This window comes from Harpegnathos saltator, unplaced genomic scaffold, assembly GCF_003227715.2.
Source record: "Harpegnathos saltator strain DR-91 unplaced genomic scaffold, Hsal_v8.6 scaffold66, whole genome shotgun sequence".
Lineage (NCBI taxonomy): Eukaryota > Metazoa > Arthropoda > Insecta > Hymenoptera > Formicidae > Harpegnathos > Harpegnathos saltator.
This window is the reverse complement of record NW_020230493.1, coordinates 155,978-167,893: the sequence shown is the minus strand read 5'-3', so window position 1 is coordinate 167,893 and position 11,916 is coordinate 155,978. Positions and strand designations below refer to the sequence as shown.

Genomic DNA, 11,916 nt, shown 5'->3' with positions numbered 1-11,916 from the left:
TCTCACGGTGTCCGATTGCAACCACCGTGTGTCCGTTTCCTACTGTGTCCGATTGTCACTGTGTCCGATTGCAACCACCATGTGTCCGTTTCCTACTGTGTCCGTTTGTTACTGTGTCCGGTTGTCACTGTGTCCGTTTCTTACTGTGTCCTTTTCTTACTGTGTCCGTTTGTCACTGTGTCTGTTTCATTCAACCTGCTGTGTCCGTTTTATTCTGTGCGCATCTGGGACTCACTCCTTTTGATTTTAATTTATTTTATATTTTGCTCATAATTTTAATTTATTTTATATAAATGTATTTATAAAAATTTTAATTAATAATATTTTTCCTTATGAGTAATGTATATGTAATTTAAGTACCATGTAGTGACATAATTGTTTAATATTATCATTTCACGGACATTTTAGTTCGGTTTTATTGGTAGTTTATATTTTAAATGTACATAATATATATATGTAATATAATATTTAATTATACTCAATGACATTTTAATTACGCTTAATGACATTTATAAAATACTATACCTTTTTAAAATATAAATATGATATATACATGTAAGAAATAAATATTTTCATGTTATTCAGATCTGTGATCCTGATTTAAAAATATTGAATGTAAATGCGTGATATCCAGGTGCACGACACGATGCTTATATTTGGTCAAATTCTCCTATACGACATATAATGGAACGAAGATATAATAATGGAGAACGCAATACTTGGTTAATTGGTAAGCTAAACGTAATTACGAAATAGTAATAATTAAAGCTTTTGGTCTTTCATGTCGAATTAAAGAATGATTTGGGATAAAAGGGTCTGTTTGATGATGAGACTTTCATTCGCCGCGTAAATTGAAATCGAAAAATACATTCGATACGTATGTTAACATTGTTAGACAATATTATCTTCCCAAAAAGTTTTAAATATTCCTATCATTGCCGTAACTGGCTGTCATTAGCCTTACTTGATTGTATATCATTAGAACCTTTGCATTTTGTTATTTTAAAGTTTTTTAATTTTATTATTTTTTATTATTTCATTACATTTCATTATTTTATTATATATTATCATCTTATTATTTTATTATTATTAACAGGTGATGATGGATATAGCTTAGAGCCATGGTTAATGACACCTCTAAAACATGAAATACCAAATACACCTAGGTTTCAATATAACGAGGATCTGTGCAGCGCTAGATCGTGCGTGGAACGTCTATTTGGCGTCTGGAAATCTGTGTTCAGGTGTTTATCTGCCCAGAGGCGCTTAATGTATGAGCGTCTCCGTCGAACCGTCCAACATCGTCGCGCTGCGTTTCGCCGGTGACGACGAGAACGACGCGATTCGATTGCGAGTGCCCGAACACCTCGAGTGCGACCCGACGTCGCGCGACGACGGGTTCGTGCATCTCGAATTTCGCGCGGCGCCCACCGCCGGACTATGCGGCGACGCTGACCGCGTTCGTTACGGCGATTACTTGTCGCTGTACGTCAACAACGACTCCATGCCGGCGAAACACTCGCCCGAATACCGACGAGTGGTGCCGTATCTGCGTTGGTTGTGCGGCAGCGTGGACGACGCGACACCGACGATCGTGTCGGTGCGGTCGCGCGATGGCGCGAATGAGACAAGTCGCTGATTCGTCGACGCGTTCGTTAGCGTTCGCGTTTCGTCGTTGTCGTTTCCGCGGTTCTCGCCGTTGCCTCGTGAGGACGTTTCGTTCGCGCGGGCGACGCGCGCGATCTCGTCGACGTCGCGACGACGACCGGCGCGTTCTCCTCGGCCGATACGAAATCGTCATCGCGCGAAAACGAATCGCGCGACGACGAAGTTGCGGCGGTCGCGCGAATCGCGTCCTGCGATCTTTTCACCCCGTCGGCCAGGTGTTCCGCGCCTCGCAGTATCGCTTCGGCGTGAGACCGTCCGAACTCCCGTATGCTCGCGGGATCGAACGTCATCAGTAGCGACAGCGTCAACGCGCACAGACTCTTGGCGCAACATCGCTTCAACATTCGTCGCACCGACTCGACGGTTCGCGCCATTCTGCGATCGTCGAGCCCGTTAATGCGTCGAGTTAGCTGCAACGTTCCGACTAGATGCGAGCACACACGCAGACGATCGCTCGTAGCGATCGATTGATACGTGTTGTACGCCACGGTCAGCGATTGTCCGACCAGCACATCGTACACCTGTCGGTCCAGATCATGTCGCTGAGAATACTGTATCGTACCGAACATCGTGGACACGACAATCGGTCGTTCGTACGGTTCGATCGCCTCGCGCCATCGATCTCTATCGAATAGCAGCTCGTACAATTGCGTGATCTCGGGATTGCGCCCGATCTGCGATACCATATTCTGCAGCTCATCGAAGATGATCGGCGACAGGTTCCATATGTCTACCATAAGTTCGCGCACGCACTCCACCACAGAGCGCAACCATACGACCTCAGCCATGAGTCACCGTCGCGCGGAGACGACGACGATGCGGTAGTGGCGAACGCGTTGATCGCCGATGATCTCGTCGCGCGACCGATCGACGACGGCAACGCGGGCTCGTCCCTGGGGTGCTATTCTGTACATGCCTACCGACAGTTGTCGGTGTCGTTAACAGCGTCGGTCGACAAATATGAATAAATGCGATTCTGTACCACTCTTAACGACAAATGTTTAACGATACTTATCGTTAATATACGACAAATCTCGTTAAATTTAACGTGACGGAAACGTTCTACCGACAAATTTCGAAGGAAAATATATGTTCTTTTTAACTACAGTTTTGTTCGGAAATTCGCTGTCGGTAGGCTTATAGTGCGTGGGCGCCTAAAACAAACGCAAGCTTAGAATGAAGAACAAAACCTAAAAAGGAATAAAGATTGTAGCTTGTAAAAGTGAGTATTTCCCAGATATTGTTTTATATATATATACCTAATATATAATAAAAATATATTGCAAATATCGCATATGCATATATATATATATATTTAAAGTGCAATGTTTTCTTTATTTTTTAAGTCATTTGGAAAAGATATGCAAATGCTATTACTTAGGTTAAAGTATGTGACATATTATTTTTTATACAGATAAAATAGTATAGTATAGTATTAAATAAAGGTTAAGTAAGAGTCGACATAGATCTTGTTATTAAAATATATATATGAGTATTCAAATATTAACGATTAACATATCTATGAAGGTTAAATACTAATATATATGATAATACAATAATGCAAAGTTATTGCTTTATTTAACAAAACTTAGAAAATTTTATCTGGCAAATAATAGGCAATTATTAGTATAAAATTAAAATTAAAAACATTTTCATGACACGAATAACTACTTATGATTTTAAAGACATAAGTGCTTATCAAACTTGAAGAAAACTTCTGTGACAGCACATAATATTTAAAATATTTAATATAACTTTTTAAATATTTATTAATATTATGTCTATCTTTTTACCATTGTCTTGTCGAGTATTGACTACTTCATGAGTGAATAGGTAAAGTGAATAGAAATCACTTAACACAAGGGTCAGATTATATTTCAGATATTACTTACTTTACTATTTCTGATATATTTTCTGCACTTTGACTATGCGTGTTTTCTTTAATATAATCTAAATGAAATCTTAAAGATAAAGAAAAATCTTAAAAGAAATCTTAAAAGAAATCTTAAAAGATCATTGTTATTTTAGCTGAATTTCTTGTTTTAAGAAATATATATATTTTGTTATAGCATTGCAAAATGAAGGCAGAAGGATTCCTAGCATGGGATATTTTATATTTGGAGCATCGCATGAGGCGTTTAGAACGTCGTATGGAGAGAAAGAATTGAAGAGAATTGCATGATCCTTTTGATCTCCGCAATATCGAATTTCTCAAGTTATATAGACTAAGTCCAGAGATCGTAATAGATTTAATTGAAACATTAAGACCAAGATTGGAACATGAGCGACCAGGTGGTCTTAGTCCTGAACGTCAGGTATATAGAATACTTTATGTTACATCTTTACACAAATTAATTTTTTTAAATGTGCTCACTATTTTGCCAAAAATAGTGATTTTGAAGGCTTTGTATATAAAACACAAGTGATAAAATAAAAATAATTTTTTAAAAGCATAATATTTTTTAATTTGTTACAAATTTATAAATATTTTTTATAGGTTTTAGCCACTTTAAGGTTTTATGCTGTTGGATGTTTTCAAAGTGCTATAGAAGAACAATGGGATATTGCAATAAGCCAGCCTTCTGTTTGCCGCTGTATACGAAAAGTAACTGACGCAATAAATGATCTACGACAATGGGTACGATTCCCCACGACAGATGGCGAACGTCAAGTCGCCCGGGAAAAGTTTAGGATTGCTCCACAACCGTTTATAGTGCAATTGGAGTCATCGATTGCACTTATATAAACATTAAAGGGCCAAAAGAGCACGAAGAAGCATACGTGAATCACTGGAGTGACCATACTCTCAACGTTCAAATGGTATGTACTACATCAAATAAATATTTTAATTAGTAAGTATTTTCATCTTATGTGAAAATTTAATTATTAAAAGTTTTAATTGTTATATCTTTAATTTTTGTAAAAAGTTTTAAAATTTTAATATTTTTAATTTAGTTCTAAGATTATAAAACTTTTGATTGTAATTTATTTTATATTTTGCTCATAATTTTAATTTATTTTATATAAATGTATTTGTAAAAATTTTAATTAATAATATTTTTCCTTACGAGTAATGTATATGTAATTTAAGTACCATGTAGTGACATAATTGTTTAATATTATTATTTCACGGACATTTTAGTTCGGTTTTATTGGTAGTTTATATTTTAAATGTACATAATATATATATGTAATATAATATTTAATTATACTCAATGACATTTTAATTACGCTTAATGACATTTATGAAATACTATACCTTTTTAAAATATAAATATGATATATACATGTAAGAAATAAATATTTTCATGTTATTCAGATCTGTGATCCTGATTTAAAAATATTGAATGTAAATGCGCGATATCCAGGTGCACGACACGATACTTATATTTGGTCAAATTCTCCTATACGACGTATAATGGAACGAAGATATAATAATGGAGAACGCAATACTTGGTTAATTGGTAAGCTAAACGTAATCACGAAATAGTGATAATTAAAGCTTTTGGTCTTTCATGTCGAATTAAAGAATGATTTGGGATAAAAGGGTCTGTTTGATGATGAGACTTTCATTCGCCGCGTAAATTAAAATCGAAAAATACATTCGATACATATGTTAACATTGTTAGACAATATTATCTTCCCAAAAAGTTTTAAATATTCCTATCATTGCCGTAACTGGCTGTCATTAGCCTTACTTGATTGTATATCATTAGAACCTTTGCATTTTGTTATTTTAAAGTTTTTTAATTTTATTATTTTTTATTATTTCATTACATTTCATTATTTTATTATATATTATCATCTTATTATTTTATTATTATTAACAGGTGATGATGGATATAGCTTAGAGCCATGGTTAATGACACCTCTAAAACATGAAATACCAAATACACCTAGGTTTCAATATAACGAGGATCTGTGCAGCGCTAGATCGTGCGTGGAACGTCTATTTGGCGTCTGGAAATCCGTGTTCAGGTGTTTATCTGCCCAGAAGCGTTTAATGTATGAGCCAGGTATGGCTGGTAAAATTATTAACGCATGTGCCGTGTTACACAACATGAGGATTGCTCATCGTATACAAGACGAAGAATTAAATGAAATGCATGAAAACTTGTATCACGTTAACAGACCAAATAGAGCTGTGGAGTATGACGACAGAGGTTATGCATATCAAGGGCGGGCACTTGCCATACGTATTCAGGAGAGTTTTATTACTCGGCATTATGGGAGAATATAAAAAAATTATTTCTCTAAACACGTACATAGTTATTATTTAAATTCTTTTGTATTACATATTGTATTTGTATTATATATTATATATTATATTATATGTTATAGTTTTAAAATAAACAATATATCTATAATATAAAGTGTGTAACATTTTTAACCATAACATATAATAAGTTATAAAGATATAAAAACGTTCTTATATTATGTGATTATGACGTATTAATTGAATAGTATTTTTTCCATTAATTTATGCATATTATCTAAAGTTGTAATCAGTTTTTCGTCTACTTCTAATCTTCTTTCCTCCATTAAAAATCTTTTTTCTTCCAAGGTGTTCTGTACACGTACATTTTCTGCTTGCATCATTGCAGCATCAGTTTGCTTTATTGAAGCCTCCGCAAACAACTGTAACAAAAAATATCAGTTATTATGAAATTAACAATTATTTCTTTTCACTTTAATATTTTAGATTACTCTTAATTATTACTTGAAATTTGTCTTAGTTCAGATTAATCAGATTTCAAATTCAAATATTTTATTTAAATCATATAATACATGCAATATTAAAACTATGACGAGTTAAAGAACTCTAAATTTAAATCAAAGTATCTCAGTATCCTAAGTTTAAATAACAATTATTATATTGATTTAATTTAACAAACATTAAGCAACACTTATATAACTGTTACTTATAATTTCCCTTACTAAACAATGTTATTGCTACATAACATGCACGTTATATTGCATTCACGTTAAGTGTAAAATTGTAATTAAATTATGTTACTGTTACTTGATGTTTGTTGCAATGGAATTAGAAGGGAGAAAATGCATGCTCCAAATTTGTGTACACGACATTGAGATAAAGAAATATATTTACAACTTGTAATAAACTAAGCACACTTACTAAATACTACGAACAATTTCCTTTTGTTCTAACAATAAATTGCCATAAAATTATCGTGATATACAATACTTTTTAACCCATTTTTCTCATTCTGTAACGTTAATTTAATAGTAACTTATTGATTATTGGAGCAAAAAGAAAACATTTGTAATATTTTATAGTGTACTTAATCAATAGTATCTGTTATTTTTGCGATATATTTCTTTATTTTAACGTACTTTGGAATTTAGAGCATCTTATCGCTTCTAATGTCACAATTATAATTACATCACAAGAAAAGATTAGTTTTAATATACTTTATGCAATAATAAAAATGCTACCTGTAGAGCTCTAGCGTGATTTTCAGCAATTTCTGTAAATTTTTCTCGAGCTTGTTGCAGCTCGACGCTTATACGTTTACTACTTCTCTCTGCAAAAATAAGTAAATAAAAAATAAAAAATATCTTTTTGAAATACATAACAAAATATTACAACCATTTTAGAAGCAAATGTGTCACATTGGAATATAGTTCCTGTGGAATATACAAATATAAATATATATTGCACATTATATAAATTTACACTTACTATTATATTTCCTTCTTTTTTTGTTGCAGTCTCTTTGATGTTGCTTTTTTTAAGCCTGTCGGCCTTTTCATTGTAGTGTCTTCATTATTTAAACATTGCATAACATCATTATATGTCAAATCGTTTCCGTTACTTGTATTAGTCTCCATTATTTCAAAAACGTTATCTAAACACGTATGTATAAAGAAGAAATATAGTTTGCAATATATAGAATATAATAATAAACTTGAGTTTATATGTCATTAGATTATTATATAATAGTATGCAGCAAACATCAAATAATAGTACCATAAATATTAGTTATAATTTCCTATTCAACAATGTAAATGCGATATAACACGTATGTTGTATAACAGTTTCATTGTTGAGTGGAATAAACTGTTATATAAATATTATTTCATATTTGCTAAGTATAAAATATATATGTAATAATCTCTTATTGTATGTATGTGCGTATATGTATATGTGTGAATGCGCGTGCATGCGTATAAGTGCGAGAAAAAGAGTATCCATGTGTAATAGAATGAGTGAGTGAACCATTACCGATATCTGCGTTTTTTTCCATATTCAAAATTTCACTTATAGACGTCGTCTCTGGTGGAATGTTTAGAACATCATCGTTCCCATGTCCTAGTTGAAGTTGATGTTTCTAAAAATATATATAAAATACATTCCTATAAGGAAATACATTAAATAGCATTAAAAATACTTATACAGGGTGTTTGATAGCTGATCATGCAGACGAAAGTTGGAGATAGATTGAGTGTAGTCGAGAAGAAAAGTCATGTACCATAATGTCAAATTGCCAATAGTTATCGAGTTATTAATTAAAACATGTGAGCCAACGAGCGCGTAGAGAGCGGAGGGCGACCGCAGTAAGCACATAGACATTTGATACAGGCGGAGTCAGCGAGTGACGGTAGGCGAGCGCGCGCGACGAGGGGTAACGTATGCGATAAGAGGCGATCGCGCGCGACGAGGAGCGAACAAGCGCGAACGACGAGGAGCGAGTGAGCGCAAGCGACAAAAGACGAGCGAGCGCGACGAAGAGCGAGCGAGCTATAAGGAAAAAGCTATAAAGAAAAAGCTCGCTCGCTCCTCGTCGCGCGCGATCGCCTCTTGTCGCTTACGTTGCCCCTCGCCGCGCGCGTTTGCCTACCGTCACTCACTGACTCCGCCTGTATCAAATATCTACGTGCTTACTGCGGCCGCCCTCCGCTCTCTACGCGCTCGTTGGCTCACATGTTTTAATTAATAACTCGGTAACTATTGCCAATTTGACATTATGGTACATGACTTTTTTTCTCGGCTGCACCCAATCTATCTCCAACTTTCGTCTGCATGATCAGCTATCAAACACCCTGTATATTACTATATATATTACATTGTACTATACATTTGTTCTTTAATACTGCATTGGAACTTTTTTTCCAGTGTTCAAATATATACTTACTTCAATCCAAATGCAGAAAGTACAATATAATGTAGTGAAAATTAACTTCATATCTACAAAAAAAAATGTAATACAAAAGTATTTACTTATATAAGTAAAGAAATATGAATGTACCTCTTGTTCCGGAGTACTGTCCGGACAATCATGTGCACCTTCAACATATTGTAGCCCCATACAGGCAACAATACGTTGTTGCAAATTATCGAGACTTTCTGAATTCAATGGAAAATTTCCTGTCCGATTCCTTTCATAGCGTAATTTTGCTGCTTTCTTTGAAGCATTACTTTTTAAATCACGCCAAACCTAAAAATTACATGAATATAGATAATAATATTATATTCTTCAAATATCATGTCAACATTACTATAACTTAATCAACAATAACATTATATTAATATTATTATTAATTCCCACTCTAGCAATGTAAATGAAATATAATGTATTAAATTGCTCAGAGAATCTGTAGATAAAATTAAAGTACTAATAGTAGCGTTTACTTAGTACTAAAATATTAAGTAAGTAAAATTAAAGATATATTATTAACTAAACTAATGTATTAACTTAACTAATGTATTAACTAATATATTATTAACTAAACTAATGTATTAAGAATTTTCATGAAATACATGTTATGATCAAATACTTACTGTCTGCCACTGCTTCGATGTTTTCTTATTGCCTGCAGACAATGCATTAAGCATTTCTGCCAACTGCTCCCATTGTTAAGCGTGATGGATTTTACCATCTTTAGTTAAATACTTATTTGTGGCAAATTCTAAATGTGACTCCATATATTTTACCAATTCTTCATATTGAGCTGTCGTTGTCTTTACGAACAGCTTTTCTTCAAACTAAATAAAAAAACATTGAAATTTAATTTTATACAAAAATACATATTATACGTAAGTATCATAAAACTATAACACATATACAATAAGATAAAAATACAAATATTATCCCAACACAATAAATTGAAACAATTTTTTATTAATATATACTAATTTTTACCCACATACCACTAAAAATACTGCAAGATCTGCAGGCAATATAAACAGAATAAAATTTATTGTTTTGTAATCAAGTAAACACCAATCGACAGTAATAATATCAATGTTAACATTTCCTATTTAATAATGTAAATGCAATATAACATATATATTATTTCGCATTTACATTGGAAAATAATAATAATGGAAAATAATAATATTGATGTAATGTTATTGTTGATTAGTATGTATTGAAATTACTAACATGCATTTTAAATATATATACAGCAGATTTTTACTCTGTTTTTACCATCAATTTTCTGTTGAATGATTTGATAAGAAGTTAATGAAGTAGATGTTTTAATATTCATTAGCATGCTTTAATATTCATTTTGTTCCTTAACGACAAGTAGCTGCCATCCTTTTCTTCAACAGAACAATATTAAAAATATCAACACATATATATCAACACAGAAAAGTTATAATATAGAATCATTATTAGTAGAAAACGTTTAATTGATCCTATATTATTTTTTTTCCGTTTCTTATTATATTTTTTATACACTTACATTTCTTTTGAATTCATTTTGTTCTATTCTTTCACTCACTATATTATTATCAATACTAACTTCTGATTCGACTTCGAATTCTGATTCAATAAGTGACTCTGAGGAGAGCTGTTACACTCTATCTCCTACGCCAGTCAACGATTATGAAAGTAAAAGGAAAACAGGGACAACACGTACGCAGTCCCACGTCCCACGATCAAAAATGTGCGTAGTTACGGGAACCACATCCAACCGCCACGGAGGCGTACAAAAAACTAATACTATCATATAGTATGTAGTGACATAGATGAATTCCTTGCTGCTAATAATTTCATGCTAATACTTTTAGAGCTTTAATTCTATTGGCTGAAAACAATTTTTCTTCATCTTTTGATCTTGTCTGTACATTATCGATAAAGTCGTACCGATGACTGTCGCTTGCAACGACCAGTGATGCGATCCTGTAACTCGTTATTGGAGTTAACGACACTTTCGTTATCGTTGCGCAGCTTTTGTATACCGTAGAAAAGCTGCGTAACAATAACGAAACTGTCGTTAACTCCAATAACGAGTTACAGAATCGCAACACTGGAGCGCTATTCTGTACATGTCTACCGACAATTGTCGGTATCGGTCGTTACCGACGAACGTCGGTTGCATGACCGACAAGAACGATGCACACCTATTCTCTACATGGACACTACCGACAATCATCGGTCAACCGACGAATTTCAATCGTCGGTTGACATCACAAATGGTCGAGAGACAGTCACGGACAAAAGTGAGAATACATCGTAATTTATAATAATTCGACCAATCGCGTAACTAGTCTATGAGAAAGTCCGGGATTTTCAAGTTTTACAAACATAATCGTATTCATAGAGTTGTGTAGAAAAATAGAGAAAATACAAGAGAAAGCATTATGTCAGAAAGTAGAAGTAGGTATGTATATATATTTTTAATGCTATTCATATATATATACGAGGGTGGTCCGATAAGTACTTAGCCTACAAAAGAAAAACGCAAATTTTGGAAAAGTGGCGATTTATTTCTCAACATAGTCTCCTTTTAGCTCGATACACTTGACCCAGCGATGCTCCAACTTCTTTAACCCGTCTGAAAAATACGTTTTCTCGAGGTCTGCAAAGTAGGCCTCCGTGGCGGCGATGACCTCCTCATTCGACTCAAATTTCTGTGACGGCGAGTAACTTTTTCAAGTTTGGAAACAAAAAGAAGTCGCACGGGGCCAAATCTGGAGAATACGGTGGATGGGGCAGCAGTTCGTAGCCCAATTCGACCAATTTGACCGTGGCGAGGGCGGAGGTGTGAGCCGGTGCGTTGTCATGGTGGAAGAGCACTTTTTTCTTTGCCAAATGGGGCCGTTTTTCTGCAATTCGGCGTCGAATCGGCCCAATAATTCGGCATAGTACAGCCCTGTGACCGTTTTGCCCTTCTCCAGGTAGTCGATGTAGATCACACCTTGTGAATCCCAGAAAACGGTGACCATCACCTTTCCGGCCGATAGGACAGTCTTCGCCTTCTTCGGAGCACGTTCGC

The 11,916-nt window shown here is 34.2% G+C and overlaps 2 protein-coding genes across 7 annotated transcripts; one reads left to right on the top strand and one right to left on the bottom strand.

Annotated features, from left to right (window-relative positions):
* The first annotated feature begins 594 nt into the window (after positions 1-594).
* LOC112589925 (putative nuclease HARBI1) lies at positions 595-5,927 on the top strand. Of its 2 annotated transcripts, XM_025304998.1 has the most exons (5): positions 2,110-2,890; positions 3,738-3,983; positions 4,166-4,488; positions 4,988-5,132; positions 5,499-5,927. In XM_025304998.1, the coding sequence occupies exons 3-5, from the start codon at positions 4,486-4,488 to the stop codon at positions 5,906-5,908; spliced, it is 558 nt and encodes a 185-aa protein (XP_025160783.1). In that variant the 5' UTR covers positions 2,110-2,890; positions 3,738-3,983; positions 4,166-4,485; the 3' UTR covers positions 5,909-5,927. The 2 variants fall into 2 exon arrangements, with proteins under 2 accessions (XP_025160784.1, XP_025160783.1); XM_025304999.1 differs by lacking the exons at positions 2,110-2,890; positions 3,738-3,983; positions 4,166-4,488; positions 4,988-5,132 and adding exons at positions 595-730; positions 1,097-1,271 and having other exon boundaries at positions 5,674-5,927.
* Positions 5,928-6,033: 106 nt separating this feature from the next.
* Positions 6,034-10,643, bottom strand: LOC112589924 (uncharacterized). 5 transcript variants are annotated; one of them, XR_003113870.1, is made up of 8 exons: positions 10,381-10,643; positions 10,122-10,237; positions 9,473-9,676; positions 8,940-9,128; positions 7,916-8,021; positions 7,373-7,538; positions 7,126-7,214; positions 6,283-6,306 (listed from the first exon to the last, which is right to left on the bottom strand). XR_003113870.1 is itself a non-coding variant. In XM_025304997.1 (7 exons), the coding sequence occupies exons 3-6, from the start codon at positions 9,524-9,526 to the stop codon at positions 7,375-7,377; spliced, it is 513 nt and encodes a 170-aa protein (XP_025160782.1). In that variant the 5' UTR covers positions 9,527-9,676; positions 10,122-10,237; positions 10,381-10,643; the 3' UTR covers positions 6,034-6,306; positions 7,373-7,374. The 5 variants fall into 5 exon arrangements, 1 of the variants encoding a protein (XP_025160782.1); XR_003113872.1 differs by having other exon boundaries at positions 10,122-10,232; XM_025304997.1 differs by lacking the exon at positions 7,126-7,214 and having other exon boundaries at positions 6,034-6,306.
* Between the last annotated feature and the right edge of the window lie 1,273 nt (positions 10,644-11,916).